Source organism: Podarcis melisellensis, assembly GCF_964234715.1.
Source record: "Podarcis melisellensis genome assembly, chromosome: 6".
Lineage (NCBI taxonomy): Eukaryota > Metazoa > Chordata > Lepidosauria > Squamata > Lacertidae > Podarcis > Podarcis melisellensis.
Window position 1 is genome coordinate 327,610 of NC_138538.1, and position 24,896 is coordinate 352,505.

Below are 24,896 nucleotides of genomic sequence, written 5' to 3' on the forward strand. Positions count from 1 at the left end.
AAACGTACTGGGAGCCAATGCAGGTCTTTCAGGACCGGTGTTATATGGTCTCGGCGGCTGCCCCCAGCCACCAGTCCAGCTGCCGCATTCTGGATTAGTTGTAGTTTCCGGGTCACCTTCAAAGGTAGCCCCATGTAGAGTGCATTGCAGTAGTCCAAGCGGGAGATAACCAGAGCATGGTATCTAGCTGGGCATGTGTATTTCTGCTTGGCGCTCTCTCTCTCTCTCCTTCTTGGAGGTTTTGTGCCCCTTTCCCCCCAGCTCCCTGGTCCTGCCATCTCCTGCTGTTGAAGTGGCAGAACATCTGCTCTGCATTCAGAAGGTCCTTGTCCTAAGAGGAGGCTGGTGGATCAGGCCCAGGGCCCATCTAGCCCAGCCTCTTGTCCCCGCAGTGCCCAGCTGGACGGCCCCAAGGGAAACCCGTAATCAGGATTCGAACACAGAGCAGCCCTCGCACCTCCTGTGAAAGGTCCTGCTGGAGGAGCGTGGGGAGAATTATTTGCCTCTGATGCTCCTCACTGTAGGAAGCATTGGATACAGGCGCCGGCCTTGTTTGTGGAAGGACAAAGGCGAAATTCTCATCTGGACTGCTGTAATATGTGGAGCCTGGGGCTGCCCCTGGAGACAGCTTGGAAACTTCCAACGGGATTGCTTGTTTGCTCGGTGGAGATGGTAGCTGGGTCCACAGAACCCCAGTTCTCAGCAGCATCCATTGGTTTTGAACACCACACGCCGGACTTTGTGACCCCTCAAGCTCTCCCGGGCTGGGGGTGGCTCTGCTACCTGTGATGGGGTGGTCTCCTGGGAGGCACAGAGCCTTGTCAGTAGAGGCTCCCGGACTTTGCTGCGCCTTCCCTAACGAGGAGCATCAGAAACCTCCCTTCTGCCTGGCCAGATTGTTCTTCCCTCCAGAGTCTTCTCTGTGTCCTTCCACCTGCTTCTGCCTCTCACTAGAGATGCTTCCAAGGAGGGAGTCTGGGTCCTCCTGGGCCCATTTTGCCACGACCGGAGTGTCTTGTAAGCCTCTGCTGGGAGCTTTCCTTTCCCAAGAAGCCCTGCATGGAGTCGGTTGGTCCCTGTTATCCTGTGGATGCCTTAATCTGGTGCGTTTCCAAACCGTGTTATTTGATGAAAGTCTTGGTGTGTGTGTCTTGTTGCCTTGTTTGCATTCTGCATTTTCATCTTGCTATAAGCTGCTTTGAGGGGCCTTTGGGCCAAAAAGAAGAATAAAATCTGAAGAGACAAGCAAACAAACCGGAGGGAAATGAACAAGCGACTTGCAGGGTCCAGATGGCACCCACCCGTGGGCTCTTGCCACTGAAAGTGGCCTCCCACCCCAAGGCGGGAAGAGAGCCCCCACCACAATGCTGTTTCTCCCAAAGGGCTCCTGGGTCCCTGCAAGCGAGCCAGGAGGAGGGAGCCCAAGTCTGCTGCAGGCAAAAGGGGGAGGCCTTTTCCCAGCACCTAAAGGAGCAAGACTCCCTGCCCAGGGCACAGCAAGTCCTGCCTCATCGACCATTCTCTGAGCAGCAGGCAGATGGATTGGAAAGATCTGGCGGACGTCGTCTGCTTGCCAGGCCTGTCAGAAGCCTCTGAAGGACTTTGGCAGGACAGGCCATTGCATGGAGCAGGACACGGAGAGAGAGTCTGAGCTCCCAGGCCATTGTGGGAGGGGCATTCTTAGGTGTCAGGGGAGGGAGGCAGGGGGGCCTTGGGATACAGAGAGCCTCCGAAACTCCTGAGGAGCAGTTCCTCTTCCAGCGGTGGGAAAAGCCACACCTCCAGTGGAGAAGAGAGGGAAGAGCCAGCCAAGTGAGGAAAGGGCTGAGGACCCCAGCGCCTCACCTTGCCAGGCTGGCCAGGAGGGACGGCCAACTTGCACAGAGGGGTGAAATGTAAGGGGGGGGAGGAGGCTTGGGGTGCCGAAGTTCTTCTGTTGGGGGAGAAGCCGGAAGGGGCCACTCCTGGATTCTGCAAGTGACTGAGACGGACATGAACTTTGTAGATCTGCACTGTAAATAGTTTGCACAATAAAACCTGTAAAAGACAGGTCGGAGTCCTGACTGGTTACTCACGAGCAACCACCACCAGCACCTGACATTAGGGGATGGGACTCAAAACAGAAAGGGGCGGCACCACACCTGGGCTGCACTCTCTGGATTCTTCTATGTGGTTAAACAATGGAACTCCCTCTCACAGGAGGCAGGGACACCACCCAACCCGGACGGATTTAAAAGAGGATTTGACAAATTGGTGGTGGTGGAGGAGAGGGCTATTGATGGCTCCAGCCAGGATGGCTCTGCTTCTGTCTCCACAGCCAGAGGCAGCCCTGCTTCGGAATCTCAGTTGCTGGAAACTGCAGGAGGGGAGAATTGCCCTTGTGCACGGATCCTGCTGGCGGGTTTCTCACAGACCGTGAGAACAGGAGGCTGGACTAGGTGGGACCTTGGCCCGAACCAGCAGAGTTCCTCTTCTGTTCTTGCAGGGTTCTGTCTCCTGCATCTCAAGAAGGGTGTTGTTTTATCTGATGATATATTTAAATGTTCATTGGCTGCTCTTCTGTCATGCCTCGCAGAGCGGCATGCAAAATGCCATAAAAATGCCAGATCTACAGCAGAACATTTCAGCAGCACATTCGTAAAAGCTGAGTGGAAAAGCCTTTCCCTCTCTGAAGGGTTTCACCTGATGCTGGAAAGAGAGTCTGAATGACGCGGTCCTTGCATGCTCTTCTTCAAAGCATTTTTACCCCGCTCCTCAGCTGCAAAGGCCCCCAGGTGAATTGCAGGAGAATGAGTGCAACAGGGGCCACCGCAAGAAAGCCCTGCTCCTGAGATCCCACCTTGCCTGACTTCAGAGGGGAAGGAGGGATAGGGAGACGCTGAGCCCCACTGTCCTCCTGGCCAGGCAGGTTCTCATGGGCACCCTGCTGTCTCCTCAGCCCAGGTCAACTTGCGGCGACTCCTCATGGCTTCATCTCGATTTTTAGTGGCAGAGGGGACAAGATGGGGCTTTGCAGCAGCCTGCCAGGGTGCCAGGAGAGAGCTGCCCAGTGCTGCCCTCTGACATTGGCCCCATAGTTCATAGTGGAGCCACTGTGACTCCTCCCAAGTCTCACAGGCCCTTCTGGAGGATCCCGTGATCCTCTGCATTGAGTTGCCGAGAGATCGAGTGGAAGCAACAGGGTCACCTCCTGCCTGGAGAAGACCATCGGTCAGGGCAACCCAGGCTGCTGCCGCCCCAGTTGCACCCAGTTGATGGAAAGGGGTGCGTGGAGGGAGGTGGGGCCCCAGAGTAGTGGGGTGGGGGGCATTTTGTCTCCAAGCCCTGTTGCTGTTCCCTCCACAGCGTGAGATCCTGGCCAGGCTTTGTTTTGGGGGGTGGGGGGGTGCCTGCCTTGGGCCTTGTCTTGTTCCTGCAAATCCCCCTGATTGATTTAGATAAAAGCAGGAGAAAAACTCTCTATTAGTGAACAGCAAACAGAGGAGAGAAAGCTTCGCGTCAACCAAATCCTTCGCAAGCACCAGCTAAACCGTCTCTGGGGGATGTGAGTCAGACCACAGGCAGCACAGAGCCAAGCAAAGCCGGGGATAAAAAAGCCGCCGTCGGGGGAAGCAGCAACAGTTGCCCCCCCCCGGCACTGCTGTGTGTTGCCCAGGCTGGCAGGGCTGGCGGCTGGCAGGGTCCCGGCAGGAGGGAGGGGCTCTTGAAGCTCAGGCTGGTCTGAGTGTGAAGCAAGGGCAGCCGCAGAGGGGGAACGGGCCCTGGTCCACGAATTCGGAGGTTGGGCTTCAAGCAAGAACGATCCTGGCCCCACTGGGACATCTCCTGGCTTCCCTTTGTACTTGGGGGGAGAGGACACATCCTGCCTGGTGAATAGGCATGGCATTTTGGTCCTCCAGCTCAGGAAGTCCTCAGAGAATCACAGAATAGTAGAGGGACCCTCAAGGGCCATCTCGTTCAGCCCCCTGCCATGCTGGAATCTCAGTGAGCATCCCTGGCAGATGAGCACCCAACTTCTGCTGAAGAACCTCCCAGGGAGGAGAGCCCACTGGACCTGCTCTAGCCATGATTGTGTCATCTGGCTTCCAAAGGTGTCCGAGTGACACTCGCCTGGTCCGATGACCAATGGCCATTCACCACTTGGAAGAGCTGCGCCGGACAGCTGCTTGCAGATGCAGTGGTGCCAGAGAGGTTCAAAGACTCTCTCAAGGCAAATCTGGAAAAAATGTAGTATAAACACTGGCAACTGGGAAACACTGGCCTGCAAGCGCTCCAGTTGGAGAACAGCCTTGGCCAAAGGTGTCATGGACTTTGAAGACACTCAAACTCAGGACGAAACGTGCTAGGAGGAAGGCACGCTTGGGAAATCCACACTGCGATCAGCTCCCGCCCGGAAACCAATATCCCCATGTGTGGATCCAGAATTGGACTCCACAGTCACTTATGGACTCACTGTTAAGACCGGGTTCATGGAAGACAATCTTACTTGGCTACAAGTGATCGGCGAAGAAGACGAAGAAGAAGACGAAGAGATGAAGAAGATGAAGAAGAAGAAGATGAAGAGAAGGAGATGATGAAGTAGAAGACGATGAAGAAGAAGACAAAGAGAAGAAGAGGAAGGAGAAGAAGAAGAAGATGAAGAGAAGATGAAGACGAAGAAGAAGAAGAGGAGAAGAAGCCAGAGAGGTGAGCTCCATTTGCCACAGGGCACATGGTAGGCGTGGTGGTGCTTTCAGGTTCAAGCCAGGCTGGCACCGCAGCCAGGGGTTCCTCCCCAGAGCCAGCCGCATCTGGCTCACCCTCCAGGGGACTCTGGGAGGGGAGGGGGTCCCTCCTCTGGCCTCCAGCCTTGTGTCTGTGTGTTTGCCTTGTGCACCGATGGCCATGCATTTCATTTATGACACTTCTGATTCTTCTAATCATTGGAAGGGGTGGAGTCTCCTTCCTGGGAGGTTTCCAAGCAGAGGTCTGAGCGCCGTCCATCAGGGATGCTACAGCTGTCATTCCTGCCTTGCAGGGGGTTGGACTAGATGACCCCCTGGTTCTCTTCCAACTCTGCAATTCTAGGATTCTATGGTCGCATGGGAGGTTGGGGGGAGCCTTGCCTGGGGTGGGGGTGCCCTGTTGGGTTCAGCCCAGTCGGACCCTTCTGTGCTGCTCCCCCCCCCATGGATGCCCCCTTTTAGCAAGGAGAGAGAGAGGGAGACCAATTTGCTCCGACTTGTTAAGTTTTATTGCTTTGGGGGCCCCCCTGGTGTGCGCTGGAGAGGAGGTTGGGGGGGAGAACCTCTCTTTATCCACTTTACGTGCCTAATTATCTCTCTCGCTTGGGGGGGGGGCTTCTGCAGCTCATTGCCAATGCTGAGGGTTTGTTTGCTTGCGAGTCTTGTGAGATTTCCGCCCCCCACCCCCGAAAAGGCAGAGGCTGGGATTTGGGGGAGGAAGGCGAGAGCAGCTGCCTCCTGCTTCGTGCTGCGAGATCTGGAGGTGCAACGCAGACGGAAAGCCAAGCAGCCGAGTCTCCCTTCCAAGCGGAAGGAGGGGAACCATCAACAGAGCACAACACCCCCCCCCCAGATTAAAACCTGTCTGTCAAAAACCAAGGACAGGTGGGGCAGGTGCCCCCTGTGACTAGGAGGGAGGGAGGCCAGAAAAGTTGGAGGGGAAGATGGGCACAGCCTCCTCCTCCCGGACTGTTTGCAAGCAGGAAGGTGAGTTGGGGGGGCTGGCTGAGAGAGCCCCCCCTTTTGCCACCCAGGAACCAGCCTGCAATGCCCAGGCCTGGGCGAACAGGAAAGTCTTCTTTCCCTGGCACCAAAAGGACCAGCAAACGCTTTCCAACTCCTCTATCAATGGTATTTAGCGCCTTCCAAATTGAATTTAATATATAAATTAGGATCGGATAAATGTTGGCGACGTGGATTAAATAAAGCAGATTACAGCCATCTCTTCTGGAATGGTTCTCAGATAGAAATATTCTGAAAATCTGTTCAGGCTAATAATCTCTGATATGATAGGATATCATATATAGCCTTGGAACCTCAAGGATTTCTGCTTGGTTATCTAAAAGATGTCGTACTGGAAAATGATCAAGAAATAGCGTTCAACCTTAAAACTGCTTCTAAGATTATAATAGCTAAAAACGGGAGGGAAAGCATACCTCTTTCGATATCGGAATGGAGTGAGAAAATGTGGTCGAGAGTCACTACCATCAAGCTAACCTCTTATAAACCAGCTTAACAGGTTAATGGAAAAAATGTATTTATTGTAATGTTTTGGAACAACAAGTTCAATACTGTAGCAAGATTTCTTTATGCTTTCTATTTAATTTCTTTATTTTTGTTAATAAAATACTTATTCTTCTTCCAAAAAGAGCACCCCCTCCCTGGGGTCTTTGGGGGGGCTGTTGAGATGTTCGGTGTTTCCCCGAATCTTTTGCCCCTTGCTCTCTGCCTCCTTGACCCGCTTTGCAAGTGGAGTCCATGGTGGTGATTTCTGAGTGGTGTGACAGGCAGCCTAGAGGTGGCGCTGGGGGGGGGGAATCTGGCATGGGGGCCCCGGGTTCAACGCGGTAGAAGGAAGAGACCTCTGTGACTTCCAGCCCCCACCGTCAAGGAATGACCCATTGGCCAGGACTGAGGCAGGACTGGGGGTGGGCTTGGCATGGCCGGGGGAGAGAAGGGCCAGCCCCGCCCCACGCTGCCCGTTCAGACCTCCTCCTCCTCCTCGTTTTGTATTTCTCTACTGCCTTTTCCTCCATGGAGCTCAAGCTGGCGAACATGGTCCCCCCCCCCCCGCGCATTTCATCTTCACAACAGCCCTGTGAGGTAGGTTAGACTGAGAGGCCGCTCAGGGAGATCTTCGCAACCGTGTGGGGATTTGAACCCTGGTCTCCCAAGTCACTGTGCTGCCGTTACCCTACAAAGGAGCAACGCGGCACTCCGACCATTATGCCGCACTACCTTCCAAAGCGGGCTTGGCGCTCACACAGTGTTGTTGGGCTTTCTGGAGCTCCCTCCAGTTTGCCAGCCTCAAATCCCCCCCCCCAAGCAGTGCATTTAGGCAACAGTTGGCAGGGGCCCTTTGGCATTTAATGGCGCCTGGTTTTACGGCCGGTGCCATCTGTGTCTGTTTTCCTGCGTGGCATTTTTATTCCGTTTTAAACGGTTATGATCTTGCCGTTTTAAAACTCTGCTGGCCACCTCAAGAGGCTTTCTGACTGACAGGTGAGATGGGGGGCAGATCCTTCCCTGAAGGGCTGGGCCCACCTGAGCGATCCCTACCTGGCGGGGGACCTGCCCACCTGCCCGCCCTGCTTTCCTGGATGGGCACTGCCAGCTGGGGAGGCCTCTGCCTTCTCCCTCCCCCCCCAACTTGCCTTGTCAGTCTCTGGGCCATCAGCAGCCTTCCAGCCCCCTCCCCAACACCCCCTCCTGCTCCTCACGTCCAAGGGTCCCACTTTGGTCAAATTGAACATGATGTCAAATTAGACCCATTGCAGGGACACTCAGAGTGAAGCCCCCGGTTTAATGAGGCAGCGTTGAAAATCAATAACTTAATTGCAGCCGTTTGATGGACTTTTATCCAATTTGCACTCTCTCTGCCCCCCCCCCTACGTGTTGTGCATGAGGACCCTGGGCTCTGTCTGGGGATGGAGGAGAGCAGGCTGGGTGGGGAGAGAACCCCCACCCTATGGGTCCTGCCCCCCCAGGGGGCCTTGCACAGATCTCAGCCTGCAGGAAATTGTCCCGCCCAGGACAGGGGGAGGCTGTGCACCCGCCTTGGTGGGGCTGTGGAAGTCGGGGGTCAGGGCTGCTGCTCACGTGGGGCTCTTTCTGTCCTCCCCCCAAGGGACATCGGTGATGCAGGTGATGGCGTCCGATGCCGATGACCCCACCTATGGAAGCAGCGCCCGGGTGGTCTACAGCGTCTTGGAGGGTGAGCAACACTTCACGGTCGACAGCAGGACGGGTGAGTGCCAGGCAGAGGTGCTGGGGGCACTGGGGGGCAGTGAGAGGGGTGGGAGGGGGAGCTGGCTGTGCACAAGGCTTTGGCCCCCAACTACCATCCCCTGGCTCTCCTGGAGCAGAAGCTATCCCTTTGAGAATCGGGGGGGGGGCAGCCAGGTAGCCTAGCAAATTGGGTGCTGGGCTTTTGGAAGGGGCAATTTAACCTGGGGGGTGTAACCTCGGGTCTGTCCTGCTTCATGGTGGGGGGGGATGCAGGGAAAATCACCCAAGAACGCCAGCCTGGCAGAGGCGTCTATGGGGTTCTGCTGCAGCAGCTCTCCCTCGCGTAGTTAAACGGTGGAACTACCCGCCACAGGAAGCAATGATGCCCTCCCCCAATTTAGGACCAATTCATGGCCAAGAGGACTGTCCATGGCCCCCCTTATGCTTCTGAACCCCAGTTGCTGGAAAGCACAGATGGAGAGAGTTGCTGCGTGAGGCTTTTCCACCCCCTCCTCCTCTGTGCCCACCTGCCTGGTTGCCAGGGAGGGGCTGGCATTAGGAGACCGCCTGTGGGCATCTGACCCAGCGGGGAGTCCGGAAATGTCAGGCTGGGCCCACCTTGGAGGAGAGCGCTGACCCTTCCCGGGTGCAGGGGGGCGGCTGGCACTCTGAAGGGGCACAAAGGCTCCCCCTGCCAGGCTCTCCAGCAGCGTCTTTGTTAGCACCGGGCCTTTGATTAAAGGCAACACTTTAAATTAAGGATTGCTTTATAAATGCTCTATTAATATTTGATGGGCGAGCGGTGGAATCCGCTCCATCCTTTAATAACTTCTAATAAAGGCCTGCTGTAAAAGGACCCGCGATAAATCCCCAGCAGATGATCCCGTGACGGGGGGGGGGAGGGGAGGGGCCTCTCTCACTCGCTTCCCTGGGCCTGGGGGGAGGGCAAGACTCCGAAAAGGGGCCGTTGGACCCCACGGCAGTCGCTGTGAGGGCAGGCACCCCCCGGGCGCTGCTGGCGGTACCCGCGGTGAGAAGCAGCCAAGAGGGCCTGGGCTGGCAGTCTTGGAACCCAGCTCAGGATCCCCGCAGGGGTGGCAAGGGGTCAGCACCCTTGAAACCCAGAAACGGCCAGCCAGGATTCCGTGGGGCATCTGTGGGGCTCGAGTGTCTCTCCATCCATCCCCCTTTGCTTCTTTCCGTCCTCAAGTTGAGTGGGGAGATTCAATGCGCGGCGATGCGTCAGATTCACAGGCCTGCCCACTCTGGCTATTCCTGGGCAAGCAGCTGCCTCTGCCCACACCCCACAAAGTGCCCCCAAAGGTCCCCAGGGATCCTTGGAGGAGGCTGGTTCTCTGCTTGGAAACGGAAGCCACACTTTTTCTAGCTGCAGGAGTCTTCTTTCCAATGTGGCAGCCTTGGTCTGTTTCTGGGCAGGAGATGTCTCCCCCTCTGCCTGCCTGCAGGGGGCGCTGTGGAGGGCAGGGGCAGGGGCTGCAGGAATTACCTGCGTGAGATGGAGACCTGCTCCTTCCTCTCCTTCCTCGCCTGGGGGTCTCTGCCGCTCCTAACTTGGGCTGGCCCAGAGGAGAGTTCTTCTGCCTTGGCTTTCTGGGCCCGCTGGCATCCTGGCATCCCACGAAAGCCCTTTGGAAGTCAGGCAGCTTCTGTACCCGCTTCCCCCTCCATTGAGCGTGGCATCAAGAGCCCTCCTCAGAGCCAGGGTGGCAGCAGTTGTTGGTGGTCCAGGAGCAGGCTGCCAACTTGCGCTGGCTTGGGTGGCATGGGAGCTGGCAGAGCCGCCGGGGAGCTGTTTGTCCTGCTGAGGGCAGAGGCCACGGAAGGCCCCCCCGACTCCGGCCGGGTCCCGTCATGCACCTGGCAAGCTGCTCCGCCTGGCAATTCCTTCCTGTGCTCGGAGCATCAGGTTTAATTGCCCAGATCAGCAGCTTAACTTGCAGAGCCATCGTGATCATTAATGCTGTAAAAGGAGCCATAAAATCTGGCACCTTCATTTTTCGTAATATACGATAATGGAGAGCCGTTTGCTTTTCCTTTTTGACTTTGACCTGCTTTCTCCCTCGCCTTGATCACACGAGGAGACCCAGGCGGGGAGCAGCCCTGCTGGCTGGGCTGGCGCACGCGGGTGCGAATCTCCTGCGCAAGGCTTGGCGGGACCGTGCGTGTCTTTGCACAAGCGGAAAGGGAAAGGAGGAGCTCTGGCCTTCTCTGAGGGCCTCCTGCTCAACCTTCTCCAAAAGGAAAGCCAGCAGGATCAGGCCAATGGGCCGCCTAGCCCAGCATCCTGTTCTCACTGTGACCCAATTCTCGTAGAAATCCAGATAGACTTCATCTGGACCTGGAGGTTCCATAAGAGAATATGAGGAGGTGGCTGCTGGATCAGACCAAAGGGGGACCATCTCGTCCAGCCTTCTGTTCTCACAGTGGCCAACCAGATGCCCCACCGGGAAACCTGCAAGCAGGATTTGACCCCGGAGCCCTCTCCCCTCCTGGCATTCACAAGCATTTTGGCCTCCAACCACCTATGATGGCTTCTTTCTCCTTCATGGATTTATCTCCTCCTCTTTCAAAGCCATCCAAGCTTGTGGCCCTTACAGCCTCCTGTGGCAGGGAGTTCCATAGGTTAACTCTGCTCCGTCCTTCCTTTGGTCTACCCTGAATCTCCCAGCATTCAGCTTTGTTGGCACTGCCCAGGTCTTGGCACTGAGCCTCCCCCCTCCCTCCCAGTGCTGCTTCTGGGCAGAGGGAGGACCTGGCCTGGTGCCCCTGGGCGTCTCCTCCTTTCTGCTGCTGTCTGGGGGGGGGGGAGGCTGAGGCGGCTGGGCTTGTCCGCTTCTGCAGAAGGCGGTGTCTGAGTCTGGCCAAGGGCACTGCCAGCGCCTTCCGCCCCAGGGGCTCTTGCCCTGAAGGGCTCCCAGGTGGGCAGAGCCTTTGAAGCCGGGGTGAGACGCCTCCCTGCCTGCCGCCTCCTTGGAAAACGAGGGTGCATTTACGGATGTAAAGTGGAAATTAATCCTTAACGACCAGAGGGATTTGGGATTTGGCTTCGTTTTGTGGCGTCTTAGGCGGAGTCCCCAGGCCCCATCTATTGGGGGGCAGAGAGGGGACCCCTGGGCCGAGAATCTGGCTCTGGAGAGGCCAACAGGTGGGGCCGCTGCTCCTGCGGGAATTGGCACACAGGGCAATCGGGTTCCCCTGCCAGGGGCCACTGGGTGAGGCTTTGAGGAACAGAGAATCCTACAACACAGAGTTGGATGGGACCCTCAAGAGTCATCTAGTCCAACCCCCTGCAATGCAGGAATGAGCTGAGCCAGGATGAGGCCGCTTGGACTCAGTGCTGGCTGCCTTGACTGGCCACGGGTGGCATTCAGGCCACAGGGATTCAGAAGCGTTGCTGCATCTGACTGTGGGAGCCACTGAATTTGCCTGATTCTCTTTCATAGCCATCCAGGTTGGTAGCCATCTCTGCCTCCTGTGGCAGGGAGTTCCAGAGGTTAACAATGCGCTGCGTGAAGCAGGACTTTCTGTTGTCTGTCCCAGGTTTGGGGGCAAATTCAGCCCCTGTGAGGCTCCTGGCAAGGCAGGTTGAAAGAAGCAGCAGCCCAGCAGTTTGCAGTTGTCCCTCCCTCCCTCCCTCCCTCTCCCTGCCCACCCTCCCGATTTCCACAACCCTTGTGTGCAAGAGATGGGCACGGAGCCAAAGGCGGGGAGGTGGAATCACTCGTGCGAGGGGAGAAGTTATTTAAAAGAGAGGCGATCGGGTGTGGAGGGGGGCTGTGGAGATAATGAAAGCCAGCAGACGCAGCTGCGCCCCCCCAACTCCCTGGGTTTCCTCCGAGTCTTCTTGGCCTCGCAGTGAGCCCAGAGTATGTCACAGAATTGCAGAGGGCACCCCAGGGCCATCTAGTCCAACCCCTGCCATGTGGGCAGAGGTGCCCACCGAGGGGAGAAGCTGCGTTTGTTAGAGTTCTCCCTTAGACGGCACCAGCGGAGAGGCAGAAGGTCGGCATATTCTGGGATGGATGTGGCCCCTGGCCTCCTTCTCCTTCCATGGGGATGACATGGGAGGCGGGTCCAGCTCTTCCTTGGATTGCATGCATAATTATGGGATGGAGTCCGACTGGTGGGAGGGTTTTCCCCGGGGCTGGAGTGGAAGCTGATGAGCCGGTGGCAGAGCAGGGTCCCTGCCAGCATCCCAGCACCCCCCTCATTCTGCCCGGTGCTGAGGCCTCGCTGGAGGGCCCTGGGCTCCCTTCCTGCTGGGAGGATGATGAGCTTCTGTCTCCGCTGAGCGCCCCCCCCCCGTGACGTCCCTCTCATCACAGCGCTGCTGACAAGAATCATTTTCATTATAAAACGCTTCAGACCCTTTAATTAACGGAGCCGTTTCCATTCCAATGAGACGCCGCCTGGCTCTGGTGCTGCAGCAACTTGCAGGAGCCACACGCCACCCCCTTCTGAACAGGAGAGGACCAGGAGAGGTGCAGGATCAGGCCAGCGATCCCTCTCCTCCGGTGGTTTTGGGCAACTGGTATTTTGGGCAAGCTGTTCCATTTATCATCATCATCATTAGAATTAGAATTTCTATTCCCCCCATCATCCAAAGATCACAGGGAGGTTTACAATATAAAAACACAAAAATAGACACCATGCTAACAAACAGAAGCAATGCCCCCCCCCCCGGTTGTAAAGGCCATAGATTGTTGAATAAGCCAAAGGCCTGGGCAGTGAGGAATGTTTCTGCCTGGTGCCTAAAGCGATGGAGAGAAAGTGTCAGGCCAGCCTCATTATTATTATTATTAAATTTTATTATACCCCGCCCTCCCCAGCCAAGACCGGGCTCAGGGTGGCTAACACCAGTACAAAAACAATTGATTAAAACACAACTTAAAAACAAGATTAAAATACAACATTAAGATGCAGCCTCATTTCAGTAGGAACTCAAATCAAAAACTTTTGGGGGATGAAAATGTCAAATCTTCACCAAGGCCAACTATCCAGACTGGTCCTACATGGGCCAGAAAAAAGCCAGGGAAGTCCCCAAATAGGAGTTCCATCACAGAAGGAGAAAGGATAAAGGAAAGAGGGGGAGGGGACATAGCTGTCAACGTTTTCCTTTTTTTAAGGGAAAATCCCTTATTCTGAATAGGATTCCTCGCAAGAAAAGGGAAAAGTTGACAGCTATGGAAGGAGATCAAGTTGATTCCAAGCCAAAGGTCAGGCGGAACAACTCTGTCTTCCAAGCTCTGCAGAAATAAATCAGATCCTGCAGGGCCCTGGTCTCATGAGGCAGAGCGTTCCACCAGGCCGGGGCCAGTGCTGAAAAGGCCCTGGCTCTGGTTGAGGCTAATCTGACTTCCTTAGGGCCCGGGACCACTAGGGTGTTGCTATATATGGACCTTAAGGTCCTCTGTGGGGCATATCGGGAGAGGCTTTGCAACTGACCAGTGGTTAGATTTTCCGAAAGCAGAGAGGGTTTCAAGCAGGCAAGGAGCGCCCCTTCTCCCAGGAAGGAATTCCTCGCCATCATGGCCCAGCCAGCTGTCCCCTCCTGGCTGGTTTTATCGGGGTCGAGAGTGCAAGGGGTCTCCCTGAGCAGTCCAAGCCCCCTTTCCACATCCTTGAGCCTTTCCATATACTCTACTCTGGACCTTCCTTGAGATGCATCTGCTGTAACAGCGGAGCCAGGATCCTGGCGGGTGCAAGTGGCTTTCTCCTCTAGATGCTTTGCAAACGAGTCATGTTGAACTGCCTCCTTTGGCCAGACTGTCAAGCGCCCTGCATGCGCGATCTGGGAAAGCTCTGCCGGACGGCACAATCAGGATGCAATGGAGGCAGCAAAGTGCACCATCCCGGTTGGCAGCCATCCCTGCCTCCTGAGGCAGGGAGTTCCATAGTTTAATTCTGCCTTGCGCAAAGAAGGATTTGCTTGAAGATAAAAAAATTCCTTCCAGTAGCACCTTAAAGACCAACTAAGTTAGTTCTTGGTATGAGCTTTCATGTGCATGCACACTTCTTCAGATACACTTCCAGACCCTTCTATATAGTGAGAAGGTGGGGAGGGGTATTACTCAGAAGGGTGGTGGGAATGGGTGATTGGCAGATAGCTGTGATGAGCCTGTTGACGACTCTTAACGACTGCAATAGGTTGCTTGAAGATGTTCAGGATCCTCCAACTTTCCGCTTCTTTGGATGTCCTGCATCCCAAGGGCTCTGCCACCCGGATGCCAGCTCTGACCAGGAGGATCCTTGGCCAGGCCCTCTTCCCAGCTCTCTCTTGCCCCCCACCCCCGTCCCAGGATGGCAGTGCCCTCCCCCCTTGTTCCCCAGCAGGGCGGGACCAGATCTCCAGGGAGGCAGCAAGTGCAGGAGGCCCTGCCTGCTGGTTTGGGAGGTGCCATCTGGTAGCCCTTTGCTGCAGGAGCGCTCTTCCCATGCTCAGAGGCACACAGCTGCTGTGCCTTCGCATGGGCCAGGGATGAAGAAGGAGGCCTGGGAGTCCCTGCATGTGGGAAGGCTTAGAGAGGAATGCAAGGAGCTGCTTCACACAGAGCCAAAGCCTTGGTGTGTCTAGCTCAGTGTTGTCTGCACTGACTGGCAGCAGCGGCTGACAGAGGTTGAACCTGAGCCCTTCTGCATGCAAGGCAGCTGCTCTGGCTCTCTGGAAAGGTGGCGCTGAGCCCCTTCTGCTTCTCTTTGCAAGCTCAGCCCCAGCAGGATGGGCAGCGAGGGGGAGAGAGAGCTTTTTGCTGGACTTTGCAACGTTTTGCATCGAGCAAGCAGTGTGCCCCCCCCTTCTCTCCCTCTTTCTGGTGGCAGGGAGGGCAGCCAGAGCTTTTGGGGTGAGGCGGAGGTAATTGCAGGGCACGGCGGCTGACAGCTGTCAGCCAGGGAGAGAGGCCAGGAGCGGCTTTGGGTCCAGCCAGCAGTGATGCCTCCTGACAATCAGCCCATCAGCGGCGGGATAATGAGCAGAGCCTTCGGGGCTGCCAAGCGTCTCCTGGGAAGAGCTGAGAGGCAGCAGCGGGGCGGGGGGGGGGGAGCCGCACAGGCCTGGCCTCTCCAGCACTCTGGCCCCCACTTGGCTGCGCCCCCAAACCAGCCCCAGGGAAGCACTGAGCAACCAGCAGGCTCCCTGCCCCAAATGCAAGGGCTCTGGAGAGACGCTGCCAGGAAGGACGTTTCCCTGACAGCAGAGTGACCTCGTGGGACCCACCGCCTTGGTTGGGGGGCTGGGTCTGCAGCTCTGCCCCATGCTAGAATCATGGGAGGGTAAGTCCCATGGGAGGGTCACGAGGCTCATCGCGTCCAACCCCCTGCCATGCTGGCAAAATCACATCTCCCCACTCCAAGACCGTCTACCTCCGACCCCCCCAGGACCCACAGCCTGGCTCCCCCATGGCAGTCGGGAAACAGGTGGCTCTTGAAACTGGGGGAGGCTGCTGGGGGCCAGCGGAGTCCTATTTGGCACCGTGTTACGAGGAGGCCATTTTTCTTCCTGCCCTTTGTCTCCCTGCATTGCACAGAACCACAGAATTGTAGATTTGGAAGAGTCATCTAGTCCACCCCCGCAAGTGTAGGAGGTGCGGGCAATTGCATGAAGAGAAGTAAAAGGGCTGGGCGGGCGCAGGAGTCGGGACCCAGGCTGCCAAATGGCTGGCGGAGGAGCCTGGTGCCTGGTGGGCGACGGGGATGCCATCCTGGTCTGGCAGCCTTTGAGCAGCTGAGCTAAAACTGGCCCCCGCTGCCCCCTCCCCAACAGCTGCCTTTCCTGCAGCTGGCTGGTTGCCAGCCTGGCTCCCCTGGGTGCTCAGCCAGCTCCTTGCCATGGGTGGTGGTGGGGGGAAGGTGGCATCTCTGCCCCTCCCTGCCCGTTCCCTGCTTTCCCCCAAACTCTCCTGGCTCCTGCAGGGCAGCAGGCAGCTATTTATAGCGGCTTCAGCAGAGTTCATCAGAAAGATCTTTATTTTGATCTGACGAGTTAACAAGCAGCTGGTGCTTCTCTGAGCTGGTGAGACAAACAGGCAGCAGAGATCCTTGGATCTCGCCCAGCACCAGGCACAGCCTCATCCTGCCCCCCTGCAGCAGCAGCAGCTGCAGCCAAGAGATGCTGGGGGGGGGAGGGATTCCCCCTGCAGCTGTGCCCCCCCTTCGCCCGCACTGCTGCGTCCCAATTAAGGGGACTTCCAGGCGGGACTTGGTATGGCAAGCGAGTCTTTGAGATCCCGCAAATGCTCACTGGCAACATGTGACACGTGTGTTTTCCAACTTGTTGGATTTCCCCATGAAAAGGGAAAATTGGCACCAAAAGATGGCAAAATACAGGTTGCCATTTTGATGCTAGCAATGCTGTCATGTGGGGTGTGCGTGAAAAAGGCCTGAGGGGGCCAGGATTAGGGCCTGCCTACCCAAGGCGGCGGCTGCCCCACAGGGGACATTCCCTGCCCCCAAAGATCTCCCGGGTGCATATCCTGCCCCCTTATGCCCCATGACCCTTGGGCACCACCTCTTCCTTGCTGTGGGGCAGCCAGCTGGTTGGGGGCTCTTTCTTTAGCCGTGGGTCCAGGCCTCCTGCATTTCCCAGTATGCTTCCAAGTACCAGTTGTTGGAGACTGGGGCGGAGGGAGCGTTGGGCTTGTTCCCACATCCACCTTGGGATTTGCCCCCTGCCAAGGGAGTGCTTTGTGGGTCTCCTCCTTGGCACAGTTTCCAGGGGGGGGCTGAGGGAAGGCAGGGGTGTTGGGGCTGGGCGTGGCCCCGTGAGGCTCCTTGGGGCCCACCTGGCCCCACACTGACATGTTGGGGCTTTCTGCAGGTGTGATCCGGACGGCGGTGGCCAACCTGGACCGGGAGACGCAAGACCGCTATGAGGTGGTGGTCCGGGCAACGGACATGGCCGGGCAGCTGGGAGGCCTCTCGGGGTCCACCACCGTCACCATCGTCATCACGGACGTCAACGACAACCCCCCACGCTTCCCCCAGAGTGAGCGTGGGCTGCGGGGCGGATGGGGGAGGGTGGCAGCAGCCGGCAGCTCCTTTGCGGGGGGCAGCTGTCCAGGCAGAGCTGGGTGCCCCCCTTGGGCTGCCTTGGCAGTGGGCTGCTGGACCAGGCAGCGGGATGGGCCCTGCCAGCTGGGCACTGGGGCCACCTTGCCTGTGCCATGCACGCTCTCCCGGTGCCAGGCTGGGGTGCCCCTGCTTTTAGGGTGCAGGCTCCGTGCAAGCTGTGAAGGGTGTGTGTGCCCCTGAAAACTCTGGTGTGGGACAGGCAGATTTACACAGGACTCTCCCCCCCCCCCATGAGAGATTCCCTTTCCCGAAATCTCAGAACCAATGACTTGATGACAAATGCAAATCCAGGATTAGGCGAGCTGGGCCGTTTGGCAGTTTTTAGCTTTGTAAATTATGAGTAAAATGCAATGGGATCTCTTTGCAGGGCATTAGAACATTATCCCACTTCCAAGTTCTTTTTTTCCTAGAAAATCCATATCACTGCTTTTTATTATTATTTTCCCCTAAAATGGAAGTTTATTAAGGTAAAGGAAAAAAACAAAGAGAAAATATACGGGGTGGGGGAATGAAACACCATGCCATCAACTCTGGGCACATTGGAAATGCAAGAAGCATCAATGCTTCCACCCAAGATGGACATACAACATCCAAATGTCCAAAATGATGTCCAGGAGTTTACAAAAAAGAAAAAGTGGGTGCAGATGTAGTCGGGACATCCTTTTTTTTTTTTAAAGGGACATTCAGGTCCTCAGACCGTTGCCCGGCAGACGGCGAGTATTAATCCTTCCAGTCGCTTTGTGACCCAAAGGGCTCCTAAAGTCCATTTTTCTCATCCTGCTGTTCATCCAAGGGGCCAAGGGGATAGGATCTGAAAACGCCCAAACATCCGCAAATATCCAGGATTGCTCCAATACAAAAGTGATGCAGACTCAAAGGGAAATGCCACTGGACCTGCCAACATCGTGACAGGGACAGAGTCCATCTGAATTAGACCGTCCCTAGAGAGACATTGTGCAATAGACCTGGAAGATCAATTTTTGCAGAATGCCTCTCAGTTCCACGTTGATCGGAGGGGTTGTCCCATCCAGAGATCCATGGTTGAGGTTATGCCACCCACTCAAACTCCTTGTTTCATCCGTGCTTTGAAGATGGGTTCCTTTTTTGGGGGGGGGGATGTGAGTGTGCCGGGGCTCGGAGGCAGCGATGGGGTGGCTCTTAAGCAGGAACCTTCCTCCCTGCGAGACCCTCACCCAGCCTCTTCCCCCCCCAGAGATGTACCAGTTCAGTGTGGTGGAGACGGCCCCCGTGGGGACTCTGATCGGGAGGGTGAAGGCCGAGGATTCTGACGTGGGCGAGAACACCGACATGACCTACCAGGTCAAGGACGAGGAGGGGCTGGGGGCTTTCCGGGTGACCACCGACAGCAACACACAGGAAGCCCTCATCTCCGTGCAGAAGGTGAGCCGGGGTGTGTGTGTGTGGCCCTGGGGGGGCTCCCCTTCTCCCCCTTGTGGGTGTTGGGGGAATCTGGGGGGGGGATCCTCTGGCCACAGCAGGACCTCAGGGGAGCTGCCCCAGCACTCACAATTCTATACAATTCAGATCAGTTCTGGACGCCTCCCAGTTCTGCTTGGCTGGCAGGCTTCCCTCCGCCTGGGAAACGGGGATCTCGGGACTCCTCAGCTTTTTCAGAATTCGGAGCATGCCAGCCCGTCTGCGGGATTCTGCCTGCCTCCATCTTCTGGGCGTCTCGCGTTGCGTCAGACTGGGGCCCCCTCCTTCCAGGGAGGAAGGCAGGAGACGGAGAGCTGCCTGCTGCAGAGCCAGTCCATGGGCCCTGCTCTGGCCTGTCTGCCCTGACTGGCAGCCGCTCTCTGGGGTTGCCCCTCCCAGCCTTGCCAGGCAATGCTGCCATGCCGGTGCACCTGGGTCCCTCTGCATGCGAGGCAGCTGCTCCCCACAGAGCTCTGCCCCCTAAAACATAGAGCTGCTTATCGGTGCCTCTTTGCAGAACTGGCCCCAGAGGACCCGGCTGGGCGCTGCCACCCTTAAAGGGATCAGTTCCTTCCGCCAGCCTTTTGCAAGAGGGAGGTGCCCCTGACTCTCACCTGGCTCTCAACCTTGGGTGGCCAAGGGGTGGGGCAGGGCTTGGGGGGAGCCTGGATGGTGTCAGCCCACTGCTCACCCCACAAGAAACCCTCTTTTCTCTGCAGCCTCTGGACTTTGAGGCCCAGAGTGTGCAGACAGTGGTGGTCGAGGCCCTGAACAAGTTTGCAGACCCCCGCTTTGTGGACCTGGGCACCTTCCGGGACCAGACCATCGTGCGCGTCTCCGTGCTGGATGTGGACGAGCCCCCCGAGTTCCAGCCCCCTGACGGCCTGATGGAGGTGCAGGAGGATGCGGCGGTGGGCTCCTTGGTGGGCATGGTCACCGCCCTGGACCCCGATGTGGCAAACAGACCTGTCCGGTAAGGAGGGCTTCCTCTCTTCCGTCTGGGAAATGGACGCGTGGTGCCGGGAGAGGGAGGAAGTGGGGCAGGAAAGGGGGCAGTTGCAAAGGCAAGTGGGGTGCATGGGCAGTTGAGGTGGGAGACCCCAAGGGGACAAGAAGGGGGAAGAGGCAAGAAGGTTCTGGGCACCTAAGCCTGGGAGGAGGCAGAGAAGGAGGGATCCGGAATCTGCAAGGTGGCCGTGGGCTTCATGTCGCACAAAACTTTTGAGGAGAGGTTTCTGCAAAGTCCTTTGGCAAGAAATAAGTTTTTATGTTTGTGAGATGAACTTGGGGGGGTGGTGGAAGGCCTTCTGTGTAGTTCGTGGATCTTTTCCTTTTTGCACATATCACATACATGCGCATCTTGAACCACTTCCTTGCCTTTTCATGCACATTCCTGAAAATCTGGTTGTGCAATTGGTGTGAGATTATATATCCCAGTTGCTGAGTTTCTGCTTTGAGTTTCTGACTGTGTCTCAAGAGAGGCAAAGGGGTCTGGGGATGGGGCAGAGGGGTCCAGCAGAAGTGGGCCATGCAAAGTCAGCTGGCTGTCACTCAGAAACGGGTGGGCTCTGGGTGCCAGCGGAATGCCAGAGGCATGAAGGGAGACAAGGTGCAGGGGTTCTGGCGGGGGGGGGGGGAGAGGGGGAGGCGGGCCCAGCTGCTCTGCTCTGGTTCTGGGGCTCAACCAAGATTGGCCCAGCAGAGCCCAGGGGCCTCTGCGCCACAGGTGAGCAAAGAGGGCAGATCAGCAGGGCCTGTGCCCAGGTGGACCCCCTTCCCGTCACCTCTGTGCAACGTTGGCACTGCCCTTCCCCAGCTGGCCTGACAGACGGGGGCCACTGGAGAGAAGCCTTTCCTCTCTTCTCTGGGAAGATGGTGGACTCCCCTTCCTCGGAGGTTTTTAAGCCGAGGTCGGATGGCTGTCTGCCAGGGATGCTTCAGCTGTGATTCGCTGGGAGGAAAGACAGGCCCTCCGCTCTCGTCTCTGCCCAGGACAGAGCCTTCCTCCCCGCCTGCGCCCGCTGGAGCCCCTCTTCTGTTTCCCCCTGGGAAAGAGCTGCAGGCTGGCACTCTGTAGAGACGCTGTTGCTCCTTGGCACTTGCTGGCGCCGCAGACATGTGTTGGGCACAGGCGGTTTGCAGACTCCCGCGACGCCCGAGAGCGTCAACCTGCTCCGGCACAAAGGCGGCAGGCAGGGAAAACAAACACCACAAAGAGCTTTTCACACCGCGCTTGAAAAGCTTCCCAGAGCCCAGCAGCAGCAGCAGCAGCAATGCACATGCCAGGTTGCCAGGATGAGCCCCTCGCTCGGCTGCCGCCGCTGCCTTTGGGGGTGGCAAGGAAGGGCCTGAGGCAGGCGAGTGCCAAGGAAACCGCCAAAGCGCAGGAGAGGGAGGAGGAGAAGCCGCTCTCTGCTCTGCCCAGCCAAACAACAGGCGATGCCGTTGGGGGGAGGAGGAGGAGGAGGAGGAGGAGGAGAGGGAAGCTGGCAACACCAGCAGCCTCCCAAGCAGGGGCTTCTTGCTCCGGCTGCCTCAATGGAACCAGCTGGGCATGGGGCGGGGGGCAGATCTGCTGCCTTTGGTGGTGGGGGCACACCACTGGTTTAGCTGGGGCAGGGAAGGGCTGGGCAGGGCAGGCCTCGCTGGAGGGCGCTGCTGGGGGGGGCAATGGGGCACGTGAGGGCTGAGAGAGCTGGGCTCTGGGGGGGCAGAGAAGGGCATCCTTTTCTTTGTGTGTATCACTGACGCTGCTTTCATACAGCATGCAAAACGTAATAAGTCCGGCTTCCCTCAAAACACCCCTGGAGCACCTGTAGGTGTTTTGGACCTGCAGGTGACATGTCTGCCTCCGCTGAGCTCTGCCTTGCAGGGGGTTGGACTAGATGACCCCTGGGGGTCTCTCCCTGTTCTACAATTCTGTGAGTCTGTGAATCCTCAGTTCGGGAGGGTTGGCAAGACTGAGAAAAAAGTGAGGGGGCTTCTTTCTTCTCTTTGGCAGCAGTGAGGGAAATGCACTCTGCACATGCTCAGCCCCGGCATGAAGTGGGAACTGGGGGAGGTCTTCAGGCTGAACTGTGACCTGGAAGTAGCTCCCGAGGCAGACCCCTGGGGGCCTTGGCTTGGGCCAGGGTCTGCTCCTGTGCCCTCTTCCCTCCGAGGCAGGATCAAGCCCTGCGCTGGGTGCAGAGCAGCTGAGGCCAAGGTCCCCTCTGGACAGGCCCACCCTTTCCTCCCCACCTTCGGCCCCCCGGGCAGCAGCCCCCATGCAAACACGCCATTGCAGGCAGCAGCAAAGCAATTGGGCTTGTTTCATAGCCGGATAAAAGACGCTAAATCCCCCAGAGACAAAGCAGACCTGATTGAAAATAATCTTGCCAGCCAGGCAATTAGGAGGGCAAGCGGAGAGGCGAGGGGGCCGTGACCTGCCGCCTCTGGCCTGGCACCGCTGGCGCAGCATCTCCCAGCAGCCGCGCCGGATGCCGCCTGGTGTTTGCTCCCCCGCCACCCTGGAGGTGGGGCTGCTCTCCTCGGCTGCTTGTGGGGGGCAGTGGGAGGGGGCAGTCGTGGGGGCAAAAGGAGGGCCAAGAAGAGGGAGACAAGGCAGCGGGAGAAGCCACAAACTCCTAGCAGAGCTTGGCTTGCAGGTGGCAGAGGGCAGCCAGGCAGAGACTGCCCTCTGGGGCTGCTGCTGGGAGATCAGGCCTGGCACACCCAGGAGGGTGACTGTGCCATCACCTCCGTCGCAGAATCCAGGGGGCAGCTCCAGTAAGCAGCAGGTGCTGAGCACACATCCCGTCGGGGATCTGTCCTGGCTGGGGCAGAAGGCACAGCCCAGGAACAGAGAGGAAGCGCCAGGAAGCATCTGGCTGAAGGTGCCTCCCAGGAGCCCTTGGCTTCCGTTGGTGGGACTCGTAGTTGGCAGGGACCCTGAGGGTCGCCCAGTCCAGCTCCCTGCATTGCAGGGGAAGCCCCTCCAGCGCTATGGGGCTCTCGCAAGGCTCTTCTTTCCCAGGGGGGACACTTGTGGGGCTTTCCTCTCTCCCGGGGGGACGTAACACTCTGCAGTTGTCCCTTCCCTCCCCGCCTGGCCTTTCTCTCTGTCAAGGTCGTTTGGAACCTGTAGCCTCCTGTCCTCTGCAATATTTACAGTTCCTCCCGGCTTGTGTCATCCTCTGCGGATTTGACGAGGGCCCCTCGCTCGGCGCTCCTCCATCCGAGTCATTAACTTTATTGCGGAGGAAAAAGGAGGCAGCACAGCGGCGCAGGCAGATGCCCGACCGGCCTGGCAGGGGGTCGGAGGGGCTGTGCAGGGTGCGGCCGGGGGCTGGGGCTGCTTCAGGAACACCTGGTCGGCAGAGGGTGCTGCTTTTTCTGGGAATGCGTCCACAGCACGGATCCGGATGGAGGTGCAGAAGCCTCCAAGGCCTGGCAGTCTCGCTTCCTTGGCATTTCCCCTCTGCTCTTTGCTGGGCCAGTCGCCTCACATCCCTGGCATGGAAGCCGGACCAGGATGCCCGTGACCCCTCTAGTCCAGCATCCTGTTGTCCCAATGGCCAAACAGATGCCCATTGTAGGAACTCTGCAAACAGCCCCAGAGCAACTCTCCCCTCCTGTGGATTCCAGAGACTGGCATTCAGAAACCTGGCTGCCTCCGACTGTGGAGGCAGAGCGGTGCCATCCTGGCTAGGAGCCGTCCAGCGCCCCCCCCCCCCCCCGCCATGAAAGCTTCCTGCCTGTTGGGGGGGGGGTGAAACAACAACAACAAACCTATGTTTACGTGAAACATACTCGATAAACACACAAGATTTCAACGGAAGTCTCATAAAGTTCAACAAGTAAAGCAGAAGACCCAGTGGATCCGTTCATTCTCTAGTCAGTTCATGCACCACTACTATGCTATCAGATCCACTATCCTGTAACATCACATATGAGCCTGGACTACTGAAGAAGCCTAGGATGGCGGAACAAGGCTAATATCCCGGAAATCCTTGTCTTAAACTCTGCAAAAGGATTCTGTGGAACTGGAACAACCCTTCGAGTGGATTATTGGACTCTGTGAACAGACAGGTGGAATAGACACTTAGACATGGATGGACCTTATGCATGAACAGACTGATCCACTGGGTCTTCCGCTTTTTCTGTTGAACTTTATGAGACTTCCGTTGAAATCTGCAATTTGATACAATGAATATTATACACAGTCTTGTGTTGGTGGGGTGAGTCAGCGCCCGGGGGGGGGGGCTGGACCCCCCTCTGCCTTTGCAGGGGCTGGAGGCCAATGTCAGAGGTGTTTGTGTGGACTGTGCCGGTTGCAGTGCCCTCGGAGCCCCCTCTATGGCTCTGTGATCTGAGGAGGGTGGTCTTCCTTTTCTGGGCTCTTGCTCTGACGTGGTGTCTTCTCCGTGAATGAATGAACGTTGGCAAGTTGTGGTACCCGTCTGAAAGTGGCAGCGAATGAGAGCAGGTGTGGGATGGGCAGGTTCTGTGCATTAAGACCTTTCGCAGCATCTATTGACAAGTTTCCTTTAATGGCTAAATTAAAAGGAGCAGGTTTTTAGTCCTCCTTGCAGCTGAAATCACAGAGGAGGAGGGGTTGACCAGTGGTGGAGGAAGCTTGGGCAGGGCCTGAGGGGCGGGGCAAACTGCTCGGCTGAGCATGCACAGCACCCATACAGACAGCGCTCAAGTGGCACCCATAGGGATGGCACACTCGCGACACCCATACCGACGGGGCATGCATGCCCTCGGCCACCCCACATCTTGTGTGTGGGGGGGAGGCAGCGGGTGGACAGTGTGGAGCCTTCAGGTGCCTGAGATGCATGGTTTGGGTGCGCTGCAGGGCCCACGGTGAGTACCACCCGCAATTTTGTCACCCCTCCTCAGGGTGACACCCGGGGCAGACCGCACCCCCTTCCTACCCCCCTGGGGTTGACATCAGGGTCCCAAGAGTTCCGTTGCCCCATGTGCCAGCCTCCCACCCCTCCCATTCATTCTCCTCACAGCTCCCTTTCCCACCTGGTGCTCAGGTACGCCATCGACCGCAGCACCGACCTGGAGCAGATCTTTGACATCGACCCGCTGACCGGCGCCATCGTGACCAGCAAGGTGCTGGACCGGGAGACAGCCGGCTGGCACAACATCACCATCTTGGCCATGGAAGCAGGTGAGTCCCGGGGGGGGGCAGGCGGGCAGGATGGAGTCAGCCCAGAGGGGGCCAAGAAGAAGGAGAAGAGCCCTGAGGCGGGAGGAGGGCAAAGGGGCGCGTCTGGACCTGAAGCAGCTCTCCCAGGTGCCAACAGGAAGCAGGAAGGGGCAAGCCAGCAGGAATATTAATCTGAGCTGGGATGGGCAGGCGGGCAGTGCTTCTGCCTCCGCTGCCACGCCTGACGTGGGGCCTCCTGGGGAGCTGAATCC

At 57.5% G+C, this 24,896-nt stretch overlaps 1 protein-coding gene across 5 annotated transcripts in view; it reads left to right on the top strand.

The window, feature by feature from the left end:
- CDH22 (cadherin 22) overlaps positions 1 to 24,896 on the top strand; it is an 86,915-nt gene that overhangs the window by 39,403 nt on the left and 22,616 nt on the right. For all 5 annotated transcript variants that reach the window (XM_081916788.1, XM_081916787.1, XM_081916789.1 and 2 more), the window contains 5 exons: positions 7,852 to 7,971; positions 16,789 to 16,956; positions 18,256 to 18,443; positions 19,199 to 19,452; positions 24,509 to 24,645. In XM_081916788.1, coding sequence (XP_081772914.1) covers positions 7,852 to 7,971; positions 16,789 to 16,956; positions 18,256 to 18,443; positions 19,199 to 19,452; positions 24,509 to 24,645 — 867 coding nt within the window. The remainder of the gene's footprint in view (positions 1 to 7,851; positions 7,972 to 16,788; positions 16,957 to 18,255; positions 18,444 to 19,198; positions 19,453 to 24,508; positions 24,646 to 24,896) is intronic.